General features: G+C 43.4%; 1 protein-coding gene across 1 annotated transcript in view; it reads left to right on the top strand.

The window, feature by feature from the left end:
• The window catches only part of LOC311226058 (homeobox protein cut-like 1), a 153963-nt gene that overhangs the window by 65237 nt on the left and 68373 nt on the right, over positions 1–20353 (top strand). Inside the window, exon 3 of the mRNA XM_084311437.1 lies at positions 13698–13798. Coding sequence (XP_084167563.1) covers positions 13698–13798 — 101 coding nt within the window. The remainder of the gene's footprint in view (positions 1–13697; positions 13799–20353) is intronic.

Raw genomic sequence — 20353 nt, 5'->3', positions numbered from 1 at the left:
ATTGATAAACAGCCATATACAGTAACTGACTGGTATTGATAAACAGCCATATAGGAACTGACTAGTATTGATAAACAGCCATACAGGAACTGACTAGTGTATTGATAAACAGCCATATACAGGAACTGACTAGTATTGATAAACAGCCATATAGGAACTGACTAGTATTGATAAACAGCCATACAGGAACTGACTAGTATTGATAAACAGCCATACAGGAACTGACTAGTATTGATAAACAGCCATATAGGAACTGACTAGTATTGATAAACAGCCATATAGGAACTGACTAGTATTGATAAACAGCCATATACAGTAACTGACTGGTATTGATAAACAGCCATACAGGAACTGACTAGTATTGATAACCAGCCATACAGGAACTGACTGGTATTGATAAACAGCCATATAGGAACTGACTAGTATTGATAAACAGCCATACAGGAACTGACTAGTATTGATAAACAGCCATATACAGGAACTAGTGTATTGATAAGCAGCCATTCAGGAACTGACTAGTATTGATAAACAACCATACAGGAACTGACTAGTATTGATAAACAGCTATACAGAAACTGATTAGTGTATTGATAAGCAGCCATATAGGAACTGACTAGTGTATTGATAAACAGGCCATACAGGAACCGACTAGTGTATTGATAAGCAGCCATACAGAAACTGACTAGTATAATAAATTAAAGAGATAGGAGACGTTTAGAAGCCTTTTTATTGATAGAGCAAGACTTCCTTTAGGACAGGCGGAATAATACATTTGACACCAGTGCTGTGGTGTATTCCAGTGTGTTTGTGAACACAGTAGCAATGCCAGCGCAAAGGAAAAACCAAACCTTTTGTATTAAAATCAGATGCAGTCCTTCCTACCTTTACTTTGAACCCTTTCACTGCCACACAACAGAAGGTTAACCCTGTACTATCACACTACCGACAGGGTTAACCTGCTGTCGTGTGGCAGTGAAAGGGTTAACCTTCTGTGTATTGTCGCAGTGAAAGGGTTAACCGTTTGGTAGTGCGGCAAGGGTTAAAGGATGGGTGGGGGGGAGGGGGGATTCTGACAGCTGCCCCGTTAGTGATTAATATAAAGTAGGTTTAGAATGTAATTGAAGCTCTAAAAACTCCGCTCTGGTCTAGGGCTACTAAGGTACACAAAGCCTCAAGAGAAACCAGATCCAGCGAGTTTGTCGTGACTCGTGAGTGGAACATAATATGAATGTCTATTAGTAGTAGTAGGCCTTTTCTTTTTTTGGTTTTTTAGTTTTTGAGCGTTTGAACCCATTTCCTGGAAAACTTGTGAGGCACATCTCTGGCCTCTCAAGGACAGTTTTCGACCAGACGCTGTGAACGGCCAGCTCTGCACCACCGTGTGAATTTCTGCCACCGCCTTGTGAAATTTCCAACCAATCACCTCTACAGCCGATCATTTGAGTAGCATGTGATCTTATCGACAGCGCCCCAAGTGCCACCTTGTCACGAAGATCCTCGGGTGAACCCTGGCGGCAATATTCATAAATAAAATAATATGTGGTTTTTTTCCCCTTTGACAAAACACTGGATTTGTAAAGACATTACCAGTGTTATTTATTTTTTGCATTTTGTACTTTAGTTTTGTATATTGTATAGTGTTTGGTCTTTACTCTTTTACTTTTCTGTTTACTGTATGAAGCACACTCTCCGGGGGCTCATACAGAGCCGAGCATTTCACTGTAATGTACACGTACCTTATACGTAACAAATAAAACTTGAACTTGAAACGTACCGACACGTGAGGTCAATGTCGGTTCTATGTTTGCCAGGGAGTTTGCTGATCAGAAACCAGTTCATCTAGTTCTCCATCTATCTAAAGTTCCCTATAGCTTAAGTCATGTGAGCCAGTGACTCATCCGGGATCAGTGCTCCTACTGTTGGTATCTTTATGCATACAGGCCCTAGACAGCAGGTAATACCCAGCCACATTATGCTGACTCATCATCACCGCTGTAAACCTCCTGGAATCAGCACAAAACCGTAACCAAATATCTCAAAAAGATACCCAACAACACAAATATTGACTCCTACAAGACGGACAAGCACCCACATGCAAGAAATGCTGGCATTGTCTTTTAAAAAGAAAAGGTAATTTTCCATGACTGCCGTACATGTCTTTGTTGGGAGGACAATAACACGGGAGAAGTCATTTCAGAGATTAGTTTGGCTTGTCAACACAAAGTCGGCTACAAAGTGATGTAGACAGTTAATGACGGGCGTACATATTGAATAGGTCCTAAATAACAAAACGACTTTGAAACTACTGCTACGAATGAACATTACAGTAGTTTTGTCTCATGGTGAAAAAGACCCAAAGGTTTCTTTTCTCAAAGGTAGCGTTTGACCGATACATTTTTTCAGATACTGATTACAAATCAACAATAACAAGTCGATATTTGGAGAAGATAGTCCAATAGTCCATTGCAGTGAATGGAGTTTCCAACAGGCACTAGACTGTAGCGATATATAAATAAATAACTCCCCAAAACATATATATATATATTTTTTGATCCACTTTTTTCTCCCATTTTCAATTTTTTCTCCCATCCCAATTTCGTATCGTCCAATTCAACCCTCCCCTGTCTCGACCACTGTTTCTTGCCTCCCACAAGCCTGCTGCAATGTGGACGAAGCCATACATAGCACGAGTCCCCTCCGATACTCGAGGTAGCAGCCGTCGCATCTTTCAGCGCGATCTTTCAGCGTCAGGGGTCTGCGCTTTGGAGGGACGCCGCCCCCATCGCTTCTTGATTCTACTGCGCAGGCGCACCAACCGACCTGTAGGAGTCGCTGTCCACAACGTCCGATCCCCACCCCTCAGTTTTCCCTCCCCCTAATACTGCCAATTGTATTAGTATGAACGACCAGCCAAACTGAAAACAATGTGGAGAGCTGGGCTCGAACCCAGCGTCTCCAGCATTGGTGGTGAGTGCCTTGCCCACTGCACCACCTAGCCGCCCCCAAAACATACTTTTTTATAAAAAATTCAAGAAGTACATAGAGTGACCCAACTTATAGCCCTGTTGAACTTAAAACATTCTCTTGTTGTTCTGTGATTATCCTGGTTTGTTGTTTCTACATTTTACATTTACATTTAGTCATTTAGCTGAACGCTTTTATCCAAAGCGACTTACAAGTTCTGTAGGAAGGGTACAACTCTTTCAGCAAAGTAACAATGTTCATCAAACAGTGTTGATACTTGGGTGCTACAGTCTTGAGTATATAGTAGTAAAGATATTATCATAGTAGGTAATAATATAGGCAAGGAAGATTATTTAGTAGCATAGTGAATGATAGTAAAAGACAGTATTATTATTCTTATTTTCTTCATTTCAGACATTGATTAAAGAAGTGTGTTTTTAGGCGGCTGGGTGGCGTAGCGGAGATTGCGCTCGTCACCAATGCAAGAGACTCCGGTATCGAATCCCAGTCTCAGCATTGCCTTCGGCTTGGGCCGGCTGTCGTACTGGCTCATTTGGCAGAGTCAGCGGGTGGAAATCGATGGGTGGGGATTGGACGTTGTGGACAGCGACTCCTACAGGTCGGTTGGGGGACGCCTGCACAGCAGAGACAGGAAATAGCGGGGGCAGCGTGAGCCTCCCACACGTTACACCTCGCCAATGAGAGTCCGCGCTGGCAGGCGAAAAGATGACAGGCTGCCTCCTCGTGTACCGGAGGGAACACGTGATGCAAGGCTTCTATCCTCTCTACAACCGACCAGTGGGGGGCATAGTCGAGCAACGTTCAAGACAGGGGAGGGGAGAATTGGATACACAAAATTGGGATGGGAGAAAAATAGAAAATAAGGAGAAAAAGTGGACATATAAAAAAAAAAATTGTTTTTAGTCAACAGCGGAAAATAGGTCGGGTTTTGGCTTTCCTAACCGTCCCGACTCTTTCTAGCCTAAATAAACATAAATATAGCCAAAATCTTGCTAAAATAGTGCAGCATTCTTTCCCTTCAAAACATTGGTACACTTTTTTAGAGCACTACTTAGCCCCCTCCCAGGTAAGCTAGCATGACGTGCATTGAAATCGACGTATTCCTTGTGATCTAGTTTCACATGAAACCGGATATTCCACTCTAGCATCAAAATGGAGAACACTGGAGCTCGTAAAATACAGTAATGTCAGCGGGTCCATATGAGCCTGATTATATATCAGCAAACACACACACACACACCCATAGAGACAGAGACATACCTCTCCTTCTCTGCATAGTCGTGGTGTAGCTGCTGCTGCTTCTCCTGGGCCAGGCTCTCAGCCTGGCTCTTCAGAGACTGCTCATACTCGCGGATCTTCTCCTTCAGAGACTTTATAGTCACCTCTGGAAGACGGGGAGATGGACGAGAGAGAACGAAAGCAGAGAGGGGAGAGGAGAAATACATTTCAGAATATGGCAGGGCCATATGGCAAAAAATCATATCGCGATAACGATATGATAATGTTATCATATCATTTTATATCGATAATTATCGAAATTGTTATAAGTATAAAAAAATTAAAATAATTTAAACAACAGATGTATGTTTATTTTGCAGCAATTGTTTGTCGTTGCCGCCATCTTTAGTGTTACATCCCCTCACACTCCAGTTCTCAGGCTGCAGCTGGTTTAAAAGCTAAAGTAAACCGGCTTCTCTGCTGGCTGTGGCTCCAGGGGAGTTGAACAGTTTTGGCTCTGCTAGTTTCTTTTCTATCTTTTGGCGCTTTTTTGGTGGACAAACCACCGCACATGTGCACCGTGACTCGTGACTGGAGACTAGCTCTGCTAGCACACATAGCCTACTGTGTACAGACGGTTTCAAACTGTATTTTAAATTAGAAAGCAAACAAAATAAATGGACAAGTGAAAAAGAAATCTCAATTTGGTCAGTATTGTCATTTGGACAAGCAAAGCCAATACTTTAAGTTGAAGGCAAGAAAGACAAGTCTGTCCACTGTCTCTGGTTTTAAAACTGCCCTGTTGCAGGTTAAAAAAAAAAAAAAAAAAATTATATCTTAAATATATATATTAAAATATATCACGATATTTATCGTTATCGTTATATCGCCCAGCCCTAGTTTAAGCATATTATCCTACAGGAATAATATAGCTGACATATATAGCCTATAGCAGGGGTCGCCAATTAGATTTGCCCACGGGCCAGATTTTCCCCAAGCCGTTGCTTAGCGGGCCAGGATCAAAAACAATGGCTAATTTAATATACTGATATTGAAAAAAGACAAACGTTTTTCTCTGGTCTGCATCCCCCCAACAACAGTGTGCACTGCGCCGCACTGCACTGCACCCACTCTGCAATCCGCCAAACAAAGTTCTCACTCATCCATTCATTCATGAACAGCTCTCAGCTGTTGCAGATCCCCTTAACAATTGTGTGTATTGCGCCGTACTGTATTGTACCCATTCTGCAATCTGTTAAATAAAGTTTTCATTCATTCATTCATGAACAGCAGATCAGCTGTTGCAGATCACCGCGGCGGGTGATGAACAGATCAGAAGACAGAATGCATGAAAACACGACTCACCATACCTTGTTTGTTGTTCAGTCCTCCAAAATCCCTGCTAATGTTTGAAACATGTCACATATCCACTCGCCGCCCTCCAATTCCAGATTGGCGTTGAATGCAGCTACTTTATCTGCCAACTTTAACACAGTTGTAATAACAACCATTTCCTCGTTGTTGTTGTCGCCACATATTATGCAGAGAGGACGTCGGCTCGGCACGCAAGAATCACCGACCTGTTGCAATAAACCCGTATTTTAAGTATGGCTCCTGTTTATTAAAAGAAGCGTTATATTTCCCTGTTGCATTTCCCTATCCAAAGATGTTTGTTTTGTTTTTTAACACATTTGTTACTCGCTCCATCTCGAACGCGGAAGTGAAAGTTCGTTAGGGACTATTCCATTGGTTCTCCCAGTCCACGTGACCATTTCTAGCATTTCAATTGGCTATAGTGCTATTGATGACTACCGGTAGATAGATACAGCTTCACAATAAAAGACACCCTGGCGTCCCGAGTGAATATTTCCTGCGCGTAAAATAAATATCATATTCTCAAAATAATCTGACGGGCCAGAAATTATTGCTGGCGGGCCAATGTCGGCCCGCGGGCCGCCTATTGCCGATCCCTGGCCTATAGGGTAGGTAGCATTGGTGGCCACTGGCCAGTGCATGTATATACTGTATATATATGCCAACAATATATCTGATATATACTGTATAGAGGGTCATTCTAGAGGTGTAACGGTTCAACCCATCACTGATTTGATAAAATTTCTTTAATATATTTAACATTATTATTCTTTAACACATTGGGCGCCAGACCCGAGATATCCCGGGTTAACTCGCCAGCGGTTGAGCGCCAGACAAGAGATTTCTCATTTTTTTTATCCTTTTGATCTTTTCCCTCTGAACCCCCCGTTCTAAATCATCATCCGGATCATTCTAGCCGGACCCTGGGTCGTTTGTATACGTTTGAATTGCAATGCCGATCGACTATCACCAGGTGGCAGTATCGTCTGTGTCTGAACTGGAATGGCTTGGTGTTGATACACAGCCTCCTTTATTTATTTATTTTTTGTAGGGGCCCCTCCTCCTGCTTGAACAGAGATTCACATTGATCGCCTCGAAATTCCGTTGCCTAGGCGTATTTTACCATTGAAACGTGTATAGAAGATATATACACTGGTAACCGCGATGGCCATGCGATCACTTGGAATTATTGTTTTTGGAATACCTTTTGGCTAAGGTAAAGTATATTCTATGTCTATTTGACTGAATCTGAAAGGTGTTTTTCTAACGATCACAGTTCCGTGTTTCACCGGACGTAAAACATGCTTGGCAAACACGATCACAGTTTTGAGGTAAAACGACCCCCCGCCCCCCCCTTGATGATTTTGTGAAGGTACATATATATACATGTCATATACCTTTGATTTGGGAGTATTTGGGGGTTCAGGGAATCAACCAGAATGATTCGAGCGTATTGCACATAACGCGTTTTATCTCGCGATCTATGAAAAAAGACTGGATTATCTTGGAAATGCGCGATGTTTAGCGTGTAATAAACTAGTGTGCAGAAACAAACTATTTTTTTCATGTTGCACTACAAGTAATGTCTGTCAAATGAGCCACACCATTGTCTCCACAGCTATAATACAGAACACACACAGCTTTACAAACATAGTGAAACACTGTGGAAACGACTATCAAGCTGGCCATCTAGCGGTAGAGATAACCACTAAGCGTGGCGCTGAAAGTGTTAATATTAACATTAATATTATACTTTATTATATTAAACATTACATTATACATAATATTATTATTTAATAATCTGACATCTATAGCCTAATGCTAGAGTTGGTGTCAACAATATATCTGATATACAGTATATAGTCTAATTCTAGAGGTGTTGTTGTCAACAATATATCTGATATATAAGTATATATAATATATACAGTACAATTCTAGAGGTGTTGTCAACAATATCTGATATATACTGTACTGTATAGTCTAATTCTAGAGGTGCAACGATTCAATCCATCAATTATTTGATTACATTTCTTTAGGTAAATTTGATGCGTCAAATAATCTCATAATTTCACTGGTTTGGTTTAATTTAATTAATCTAGATACGTTGTGTGAAGACACATGTAATGGGAGTCAGCAGCACTAACTGGAGGTGTACTATTTATTTATATCCAACACTTACAGTAGTTATTAATCCAAAGCATGTTTGTAAATGTATCACATAAATACACACTTGTTCATTTTTATACATTTAAATTCCAATAATTTGATGTCAAAATGTGTGTAAAATTAAGAAGAAAACTTCTTATATATATATATATATATATATATATATATATATATGAAAACCAAAACAAAGAACACACTTTTTCATATTCTATAATGGGGATAAAAAGCACTTCTTAATAAAAAATTATCTTCAACGAGAACATCTACAGGTTACTATAACATGTTCACGTATAAACTAGCATGATTTTGTCATTTAAAACTAGATGAACCTTTTCCAAGTATCCGGACAGGTTTCTGAGTAAAGCTGAACGATAACGATAGCGACGATAGCAACGGTGGTGATGGTAGTGGCGGTAACGGTAATGGTAGTGGCTGTAACGGTAGCGACAGTAACGGTAGTGGCTGTAACGGTAGTGATGGTAACGGTAGTGACGTAACAGTCACAGTAGTGGCGGTCACGGTAGTGGCGGTAACGGTCACGGTAGTGGCGGTAACGGTAGTGACGTAACGGTCACAGTAGTGGCGGTAACGGTAGTGGCTGTAACGGTCACGGTAGTGGCGGTAACGGTAGTGGCGGTAAGTCGGTAACGGTCACGGTAGTGGTGGTAACGGTAGTGGCGGTAACGGTAGTGGCGGTAACGGTAGTGGCGGTAACGGTAGTGACGGTAACAGTAACCGTAGTGACATAATGGTAGTGGTGGTAACGGTAGTGGCTGTAAACGGTCACGGTAGTGGTGGTAACGGTAGTGGCTGTAACGGTCACGGTAGTGGTGGTAACAGTAACCGTAGTGGCAGTAACAGTAGTGGTGGTAACGGTAGTGGCTGTAACGGTCACGGTAGTGGCGGTAACGGTAGCGACAGTAACAGTAGTGGTGGTAACGGTAGTGGCTGTAACGGTCACGGTAGTGGCGGTAACGGTAGCGACAGTAACGGTAGTGGCGGTAACGGTCGGTCACGGTAGTGGCGGTAACGGTAGAGACAGTAACGGTAGAGACAGTAACGGTAGCGACAGTAACGGTAGCGACAGTAACGGTAGCGACAGTAACGGTAGCGACAGTAACGGTAGCGACAGTAACGGTAGCGACAGTAACCGCGCCCACCGGCTCGTTGACCTTTACCGAAGGCTCTGGGTCTCATATCCCACATTCCTGCTCTGTCAACGCGGCTGCAGGCCCGAGTCCCAGCGTCTCGCCGCTAATCTCCGCGTCCAGCGCCGCCGCACAGCATCCAGCGCTTCACTCACAGCAGATATGCTGTATTCATTAGGAGTGCATTAGTGCTGAAACCCCATAACCTGCTGACGGCTGAGCATTGTATGAGGCCTCCTGAAATAAATCTAACACATAACTAGGGCAATAAATAGGCCTCTCTCTCCCTCTCGTGCTCTCCCTCTCCCTCTCTCTCTGTGTGTCTGTGTGTGTGTCTGTGTGTGTGTGCGTGTGCGCGCGTGTGTGTGTGTGCGTGTGTGTCTGGGAGAAAGATATAAGTGAGTGAGACAAAGATAAAGAGGTAGTGCTCCTTGCTGCCTTTGACTGAGGGCTCTCAGCACTCTCCCTCTCTCTCTCTCTGTGTATTTGTGTGTGTGTGTATGTGTGTGTGTGTGTGTGTGTGTGTGTGTGTGTGGGGGTGTGTGTGCGCGTGTGTGTGTGTGATTTAAACTCCAGCCTCACTGCTCTGACACATAATCAATAGCGGAGAGTCCCCTCAGAGCCCTCTTACCCCTTAACTGCTTAACTGAACTTTAAACATTTAGGTTGCGGGGATCAATGGCCCCTGCACTCCCGCGTGTGCTCTCTCTCTCTCGCTCTCTCTCACTCCGTCTGCATGCCTGTGTGTGTGTGTGTGTGTATGAGTGCGAGTGTGTGTGTGTTAAACAGGAGTGGGAGTTCCACGGTGTGTTTTGGGGGTTTAAATATCCCCCATCCATTGAGGCAGGAAGGAGGGATAAAGGATGAAGGAAGAGGAAAATCAATGCGAGAATGGAACCCTGCCGCTATCGAGCTGTTCCAATTAACTCGCACTGAGAAGACATTCCCCGCGCGCCCGCTCGCTCACTCCAGCTTCTCCCCTTCTCCTCCAATATATTACACTATTGTTATTACTCTTTCACTCCCTGATCACCCCTCCCCCCCCCCCCCCCCCCCCTCCCCTCCCACACACCCACCGCCTCCTCGCAACCCGGTCACCTTTTAGTGGTGGGGGGAAATATCGATACGTAGTAGTATCGCGATACTTTGCGTGGCGATACCGTATCGATACAAGGACGTCGCCAAGTATCGATATTTTATTATTTATTTATTTAAAAAAAGATTTAATAAAAAAATTAAATGTCTGTATTTATAAATTTTTTGTAAAAGGAAGTTGCATTGTTCATTTCAATACCTGTAATAGTACAGTAGTCCACACACACACACACACACACGTGTGCATTCAGTTAAATTGGAATATGACTGTCAGTTTATCAGGTACATGCAACACAGATTACAGTGTTGACATCTGTCTGCTTGAGAAAATCCCATTTGCTGCAATAAAAATGATTGAAGTGAGATGAACAGACTGAAAACTTTATTTTAATAGATAACAAACATGTTGACAAAGTTTTACTTTGCAGTTGAAAAAAGGTAATAAATTAAAAGAAAATCCCCCACCCCTAGTTTGAGATTTAAAAACGGTTCCATCTTCTCTTAGTGTAGTGCAGGGTACGAAACTTATTTTATGTCTTGTTTTATTGTGTTTTTATTGCGTTTGTTTTTATTGGTGGTACTGTGTTTTTATGTTTTCCATCGAGGACCACTTTGGAAATAAGTGTTTTAAGTAATGCTTTTAAGTGCAATCCTGGAGCGCCCGTGTGGCGTACCGCATACAGAACTACGGTGCAACACGGCAGACCCGGGTTCGACGCCCGGACCCGGTGATCTTTGCCGAATGTCTTTCCCGGTCTATGTCCCATTCCTCCCCTCTCTCTCTCTCTCTCTCTCTCTCTCTCTACCGGACTGCCCGGTAGCAAAAATCAATAAAAACCTACAAAAACATAACTTGTCCGAAAGGACAAGTAACATTTAAGTGCAATCCTCTGGAGTGCAGGGTCATGTACTACAATGTTGTGTATGATACTGTGGTTTTCCTAATAAAATCAAATAAAAAATCGAATCAAATATACAATGTACAGGTGATTAATCAGCAGTACAATACCAGTCAAATGTTTGGGACACACAGTCTCATTCAGTTCAATGAGAAAGTGTGTCCAGACTTTTGACTGGTACTGTATGTACAGAGTTGTAGTATTAATAACTCAAGTGGCCAGCAGCGTAACTAGTAAGTAGTGGTATGTGGTCCAGTTATGCTGCTCTGATGAATGGTTATGTTAAAGTGGTACATGGTCCAGTTATGCTGCTCTGATTAAAGGTTATGTTAAAGTGGTACGTGGTCCAGTTATGCTGCTCTGATTAAAGGGCATGTTAAAGTGGTACGTGGTCCAGTTATGCTGCCCTGATTACATCCTCTTGAAGTTGACGGGCTTCAGATGTGAAAGTACATCATCTTCATTTATCTTTGCCATGTTTTCTATGCAAAATCTTTTCCCCCTAAAGTAACTAGTAACTGATGGGTTCAGATAAACGTAGTGGGAGTGAAAAGTACAATAATTTCATTTGAAATGTAGTGGTGGTAAAAGTATAAAGTTCCCTAAAATTTAAATACTCACGTAAAAGTACAAGTTAGCTCGGAATTGTACTTAAATACAGTACTTGAGTAAAAAATAATAATACTTAAGTTACTTTCCACCACTGGGCAAAGAAAACCTGTGTGCGTGTGTGTGTGTGTGCGTGCGTGCGTGCGTGCGTGTGAGGGATGGTCAAAACTCCCAAAATTGCTATTTGATAGTCTTTCACTGGGTACCGAATATATACTAATCAAAACCATACTGTATATATATACGGTATATACAGCACTATTGTACATGCCATCATACAGAGGGCTATCATATAGAGTTATATGGGTAGACTATAGTATGAGGTATGTAGTTATTATTATTATTATTATTATTATTATGATGATTACTATGAATACAGTGTAGGGCAGTTGTAGACAGTGAAAGCACTAGGTAGGTATACATTGAGGATAGGCAACAGAGTTCAAAGTCTATAATGTCTTATACATGCACAAGACCTTTTTCTTTTAATAAGTCCCAAATTATATTACATTTTCCTTGCTTAGGGCTTCGGATTGAGCGCCAAAAATTTACGGTTTGTTCCTAAATGTTGTGCGCTTTGATTATTTAACCCCCTGATCCCTAGACAACCGACCCTGCCGCTTGTGTTGCTCCATCCCCTAAGCCTCTCTGCAAGGCAAGGACAGCGGTGGAAGAGGTACACAGTTCCTTTACTTAAAGGTCCCGTGTCTTATAAATGGTCTTTTCCAGTGTTTAGCATTGTTTTATAGCAATGGGAGTTAGTATCAATGGGTCTGTTTCTCTAATTACCATTTTGGCGGATTGCTCTCATTCAGTTGAGACAATCTCCTCCCACCGTGAATTAGGTCATTCTGATTTGACTCGCAATGAGACGTAGCAAGGAGCTGATTGAGCTGATTGTGATCTGATTGGCTCTGTGGTTGTAGTCACCGCCCCCACAATTCACTCAACAACAGAGCGAGTGGAATTACTTCCTCAAACAGAGGGTGCCGACAGACAGCAGAGAACGAGCAAGCGAGAGAGGGAGCGAGAGAGAGATAGAGAGGGAGAGAGAGAGAGAGATAGAGAGAGAGAGAGAGAGAGGGAGAGAGTACTTGATTGAAAAAAACTTTACAGATGTAGACTCACAGGAATTGTGTAAAGTTACCCAAATAGTGAAAGGAATAGCAATGCATGTCCCCTATAAGTAAAAGTAGAAATACCCAGATAAATGAGTACTCTGGTAAAAGTAAAAGTCCTCCATTCAAATTCTACTTAAGTAAAAGTAGAGACGTATTTGCAATTCAATGTACTTAAGTATGTAAAGTAAAACTATGCATTCTACATGACGTTTGTGTATTAAAATGCTTGGGAGCGTTCAAACCTCCATCCACTGACGTCTAAAGGTTTATGTTAATGTGGTATGTGGTCCAGTTATGCTGCTCTGATTAAAGGTTATGTTAAAGTTGTATGTGGTCCAGTTATGCTGCCCTGATTAAAGGTTATGTTAAAGTGGTACGTGGTCCAGTTATGCTGCCCTGATTAAAGGTCATGTTAAAGTGGTACGTGGTCCAGTTATGCTGCCCTGATTAAAGGTCATGTTAAAGTGGTACGTGGTCCAGTTATGCTGCCCTGATTAAAGGTCATGTTAAAGTGGTACGTGGTCCAGTTATGCTGCCCTGATTAAAGGTCATGTTAAAGTGGTACGTGGTCCAGTTATGCTGCCCTGATTAAAGGTCATGTTAAAGTGGTACGTGGTCCAGTTATGCTGCCCTGATTAAAGGTCATGTTAAAGTGGTATGTGGTCCAGTTATGCTGCTCTGATTACATCCTCTTGAAGTTGACAGGCTTCAAATGTGAAAGTACATAATCTTCATGTATCTTTTCTATGCAAAATCTTTTTTTCCCCAAAGTAACTAGTAACTGATGGGTTCAGATAAACGTAGTGGGAGTGAAAAGTACAATATTTCATTTGAAATGTAGTGGTGGTAAAAGTATAAAGTTCCCTAAAATTTTAATTTAAATACTCACGTACAAGTTAGCTCGGAATTGTACTTAAATACAGTACTTGAGTTAAAAAAAAAACGTAGTTACTTTCCACCACTGGGCAAGGAAAACCTGTGTGTGCGTGTGCATGCACGTGCGTGTGTGTGTGTGTGCGCGTGTGTTTGTGTGTGTGTGTGTCTCACCTTGGTTCTTGACTTCAGCGAACTCCTTGTTGTAGTCCTCCAGGGTCTCCCGCAGCTTGGCATTCTCCGTCTCGATGTCGTGCATCCTCTGGAGCTTCAGCTGGAGCTGCTGGGCCAACTCCAGCACCGGGACCGGGTCTGAGGGGCACACACAGCACGGGTCCATTACACACACACACACAACACCGGGTACATTACACACACACACACACACACAGCACCGGGTCCATTACACATACTGTGGACACAACACCAGTCACACTGTGGACACAACACCAGTCACACTGTAGACACAACACCAGTCACACTGAGGACACAACACCAGTCACACTGAGGACACAACACCAGTCACACTGTGGACACAACACCAGTCACACTGTAGACACAACACCAGTCACACTGTGGACACAACACCAGTCACACTGAGGACACAACACCAGTCACACTGTGGACACAACACCAGTCACACTGTAGACACAACACCAGTCACACTGAGGACACAACACCAGTCACACTGAGGACACAACACCAGTCACACTGAGGACACAACACCAGTCACACTGTAGACACAACACCAGTCACACTGTAGACACAACACCAGTCACACTGAGGACACAACACCAGTCACACTGAGGACACAACACCAGTCACACTGTAGACACAACACCAGTCACACTGTAGACACAACACCAGTCACACTGTAGACACAACACCAGTCACACTGTAGACACAACACCAGTCACACTGTAGACACAACACCAGTCACACTGAGGACACAACACCAGTCACACTGAGGACACAACACCAGTCACACTGAGGACACAACACCAGTCACACTGTAGACACAACACCAGTCACACTGTAGACACAACACCAGTCACACTGTAGACACAACACCAGTCACACTGAGGACACAACACCAGTCACACTGTAGACACAACACCAGTCACACTGTAGACACAACACCAGTCACACTGTGGACACAACACCAGTCACACTGTGGACACAACACCAGTCACACTGTGGACACAACACCAGTCACACTGTGGACACAACACCAGTCACACTGAGGACACAACACCAGTCACACTGAGGACACAACACCAGTCACACTGTGGACACAACACCAGTCACACTGAGGACACAACACCAGTCACACTGTGGACACAACACCAGTCACACTGTGGACACAACACCAGTCACACTGAGGACACAACACCAGTCACACTGTGGACACAACACCAGTCACACTACACACACACACACACATTCTGGACAAAACAACAGTCAGATTACACACGCTCACGAACACACTGGACACATCACACACTAAAACTGTCCTCAACTCAAATAAATACTTGGAATTTGTCAACTAATTCATTAGTTGATTTAAATCAACAAATGTGTAAAATGTATCATTTGGCTAAAATGACCTCTCTAGATCTAGAGCCAGAGATGGGCTAATGATAGTGATGCACAATATATCGGCCGCCGATATAATATCGGCCGATATGGCAGTTGTTTTTTTTACACATCGGTATCGGTCCGATATCAAATAGGGCAGATCATTTAAATGTTTTATTATTATTTTAAAAAATACATGTTTTGGCCTTAATTAGTTTCAAAATATCAGTAATTTCTGAAAATAAGTTACAAAGGTAAAAAAAAAAAAAAAAAAAAAAAAAAAAAAAATGCGTTTTGGGAAAATAGCTCTTTATTTGATTATCATAAAAAAGTGTTTTCTATACAGAGATATCGACATCGGTAAATATCGGTATCGACCAGAACAGAAATATTAATATCGGTTATCGGTATCGGCCACAATTTTCACATCGGTGCATCGCTAGCTAATCATTTCTCAGGAAATAACTCAACTCAGCACTAAAATCACCACCCCACTAATCCATAGTGTTGGACGACTAAAACCAAACGGATTAATCGACTAATTGACCAGGAGAGATGATCACACACAGGACCTCAGTGGACCCATGGACAGTCACCGGGACGTCAGTCCACACACAGGACCTCAGTGGACCCATGGACAGTCACCGGGACGTCAGTCCTCCACACACAGGACCTCAGTGGACCCATGGACAGTCACCGGGACCTCAGTCCACACACAGGACCTCAGTGGACCCATGGACAGTCACCGGGACGTCAGTCCACACACAGGACCTCAGTGGACCCATGGACAGTCACCGGGACGTCAGTCCACACACAGGACCTCAGTGGACGTGGACATTATTACAGTGTGCTCGCTCACCAACGATCCCTTATTCAAAGTGTCGCCGGGTCCCCAAACTGTTTTATTTTCAAGACACCAGACTCTGCACTTTTGTTCAAATGATTCCATTGATTTGGGCGGCCGGGTGGCGCAGCGGACATTGCGCTCGTCACCAACGCAAGAGACACCGGTATCGAATCCGGCTGTCGGCGTTGCCTCCGGCTTGGTCCGGCCGTCGTACTGACTAAATTGGCAGAGTTAGCGGGAGGGTAGTCGATGGGTGGTAATCTGGTCGTTGTGGACAGCGACTCCTACAGGTCGGTTGGGGGACGCCTGCACAGCAAAGACAGGAAAATGGCGGGGGCAGCGTGAGCCTCCCACACGTTACACCTCGCCGAATGAGAGTCCGCGCTGGCAGGTGAAAAGATGTGACAGGCTGCCTCCACATGTATCGGAGGGGACACGTGATGCAAGGCTTCTATCCTCCCTACAACCGGCCAGTGGGGGGCGCATGCGAGCAACGATGCGAGCAAACGGATTTCAACAGGCCAGCAAATATAAATGGTAGATTTATATTAAAAAAGCAGCTTTTATCCAAAGCGCTTTACAATTTGTTAATGACGTTTTTACTTTTTACCCATTCACACACCGACGGCGGGAGCAGTTGGGGGTTACACATCATCGGGAGCAGTTAGGGGTTAAGTGTCTTGCTCAAGGACACTTCGATGCGGTGCCCGGGAATCGAACCAGGAACCTCCGGATTACCAGACGACTGCTCTACCTCCAGAGCCACTGTTACTCCCTATATGGATTAGGGATGCACCGATCCGACTTTTTCAGTCCCGATACCGATACCTGGCTTTGGGTATCGGCCGATACTGAGTACCGATCCGATACCCATACCATTATCTGAAGAAAAAAATGATATATATATAACCCTAACTAACCTTAGTGTCATGCACTTGTCCTAATAAACTAACCTACACTGTAGCACTCAACACTTTGATGAACATTGTTACTCAGCTGATAAGAGTTGTGCCCTTCCTTCCTGACGACTTGTCGTACGGAACTTGTAAGTCGCTTTGGATAAAAGAATCAGCTGCTAAATGACTAAATGTAAATGCCCATTGTTCAATAAACTGTATGCCTCACTGACTGGGATCATTCTTTTGTGCAAGGCAACATCAGGCTCGACTTAAAACATTACTTTCCTAACTTAGTGAAACTAAATGTAACAAGTTAACACATAAATGTACTGAATTGTTATTTCTTATTATATATATATAAATCCGATTTTTTTTTTACCGATATCCGGTATCAATATCGGATCGGTGCATCCCTATATGGATCTTGGCGGCTAAAACCGACGGTGGCGGGTGAACATACAGCCGCGTGGCAGCCGTGTCTCACTGAATGCATAGTAGACTAACTGGCCTGTCCTGCTATATATATGAGTGAGAGTGAGAGTGAGAGAGAGAGAGAGAGAGAGAGAGAGAGAGAGAGAGAGAGAGAGAGAGAGTGACAGAGTGTATGTTCTGGCAGTGACAACACCTTCTGGTGACACGTTCACAAGTTCAGGAACGATCACAAAGCCCTGCGTTGTGGCACTGGCTTCAGTAACGGCAAAACAGACGTCCCTTTATACGACATTCCCTCACTATTAACGTTAACAATGAAGAAGAACATTCAGAAGACATTGAGGCAGTACGAGCGGAACAAAACAAGAGTACACAGGACGAGCTACACTATGCTTTATGAAGTACAGGAGCTACACTCTGCTTTATGAAAATTACATTTCAGTTGTGAAAAATAAGTCCAAACGTCTCAACTTCAATATATCAACATTATCTGACCATCCTCAGTAAATATGATCAAACTCCTCTGACCTCGTCTGGTCTTTCCAAAGACCCAAGAGACGGGACAGTAATATATATATATTTGTGGAAAAGACTCCCTCTTGTCTAGTAATCTTACACTCTTATACTAAACATGTAAAGGTACCGAAATCTGGTACCGCTTGATCTAGCGTGAACCGCTACTCGGTAGTACCGATGTAATTTGGTCGGTACCGAAAAAAGTACTGAGTTCTGTATCCAACCCCACCTGTGACCGATAAGTACTTATGATTGCTTCCCCTAAACACGTTTTCATGGATTTCTTTATGGCCGCACATGTATGACATGATATGACTAGGGATGTCCGATATTATCGGCCTACCGATATTATCGGCCGATATCGGCATTAAGATGTGATATCGGTTGATATCGGTATCGGAAATTAAGAGTTGGACAATATCGGTATATCGGTATCTGTAAAAAAGCCAATATGGAGCATCCCTAGATATGACCGTTACATTTGGCTGGTAAATTAGAATCTTATCGGCCACATTGGCCAGCCAAAGAAATTGCCAGCAGAAACCCTACGCGCACGCGCACACGACCTCTTCGTTTCCAACAGTTTCCTCAACGCCCAGCACCACTACACTTTAACTAAAGGATGGGCTGAGTGCTCGACTCTAATTATACAGAACGCACAGCGCTTGATTGAATGTCTTTCACTCAGATCCTGAGAAAAGGGGACATGGACTCTTTCTAAATGATTGGTAGCGTCAAAGTAAAGCACTTCTTCATAGGATGCTATTTAAGTCACGAGCCGTCGAAAGACCCTTGATTACCAAAAAGGAGGGTTTTCGATGATAAGAGCGCGTTAAGAGTCCTTTGAAATATAGTCCGATAGGAAAGCTGGTGGCAGCGCCCCACAAAATACACAGCTTATAGATTGAACTCTTCAATTACACAACTAGGATTATGTTGCAAGTTATGTCAGGGTTTCCCATTAATTACCTAGACTGTGGCGACCACAGTAGTATAATGAACCAGCATTATTTTTTTTTATACATTATTATTCTTTTTTTTTTACTATTTTTTTTAAATATAAAGTTTGCCAATAGGGATGTATCAGTAGTATTGGCAGTGGTAGTAGTCGTAATAGTAATCCACTATATTTTTTTATTTTCTAAAAAATAAACCAGTTCAACACAGGTAACCACTTTTGCTTCATTTCTTTGATGGCTCAAATGTATGCTCCAGTGGTTCCCAAACCTCTCCTCGAGGCACCCCAGCCGTTCCATGTATTTGTTCAATTCCACCACCAGCACACCTTGATTCAACTAATAAAGGACTAGTTAAGTTGAATCAGGTGTGCTGGTGGTGGAATTTAACAAATACATTGAACGGCTGTGGGGTGCTTCGAGGAGAGGATTGGGAAGCACTAGTCTGGTCGATTTTGTGTTTTGAGCACAAAGTTCATCATAGATCTAGCCTCTTTATTTTGCTCTCAAAGTGCACCAGATTGAGATGCATTTAACTTTAAAATGTACAACAACAAAAAAGTTCCGGGGGGGGCATGCCCCCAGTCCCCCCTAGAGGGTCGGAGGTTCACCCCCCATAGTCTCTCAAAATCCTGTGGGAAACACTGTATGTGCATCACTGGGGACACCATGAGACAGACAGAAGTCTAGTGGGCCGGCGCTTTAACAATCAACACAACAGAGATACAACTAGGCGATGTATAATGACTGTGGTGTTTTAGTACAGCACTAGAGCAGCATGGCATACTACTGCCATTTACATAGAGAGAGGGGGGGGGGGGGGGGGGGAAGAGAGAGAGAGAGAGAGAGAGAGAGAGAGAGAGAGAGAGAGAGAGAGAGAGAGAGAGAGAGAGAGAGAGAGAGAAGAGATTGAGAGAGAGAGAGTAGAGAGAGAGAAGAGAAGAGAGAAGAGAGAGAGAGAGAGAGGGGGGGGGGGGGGGGGGGTAAGACGGGTGATAGGGTGATAGAAAGCAGAAATAGTAGAGACATGAAGAGAGGATGTGTAAAAAGGTTGATGAATGTCAACTGGCTTCTGAAACCATGTTGTTTGAACAAGAAACAGATGAAAGGAACAGGGAGGGAGGGAGGGGGGAGAGAGAGAGAGAGAGAGAGAGAGAGCAGTGAGTCAGTAGAAACAGGACAGCAGTGTATGACAGTGTCACAGTGATGAGGGGAGGCCTGTCAGTCAGGCCGGTCACATGTGATTGGTGCTCCTGGGTGGGCAAACTGGTGACAGGCAGCCAAGAGATGCGGGCGACGCTCATCAGCATGCCAGCAAAATGAGCAGTTTTGTGCATGCGTGTGTGCGTGCATGCGTGTGTGTGTGTGTGGTGTATGCGTGTGTGCTGCGCGTGCCTGTGTGTATGTTGTACAGATAAGAGGAGCTGACAGCTTACAGCTGGGGGTAAGGGCTCTGTGTGTGTGTGTGTGTGTGTGTGTGTGTGTGTGTGTAGTGTGTGTGTGTGTGTGTGTGTGTAGTGTGTGTGTGTGTGTGTTGTGTGTGTCTCGTGTCTGACGCAGTTAGATATCTTAACTATGCTAATGAGAGATCAGCGGAGAGAACGATTGGGGGAATTTCATGCTGGTTCTGTGTTGTC

The sequence above is a fragment of the Notolepis coatsorum genome (genome assembly GCF_963971535.1).
Source record: "Notolepis coatsorum genome assembly, chromosome: 1".
Taxonomy (NCBI): Eukaryota; Metazoa; Chordata; class Actinopteri; order Aulopiformes; family Paralepididae; genus Notolepis; species Notolepis coatsorum.
Note: the sequence above shows the minus strand (reverse complement) of the source record. Positions and strands in the feature narration are given on the sequence as shown.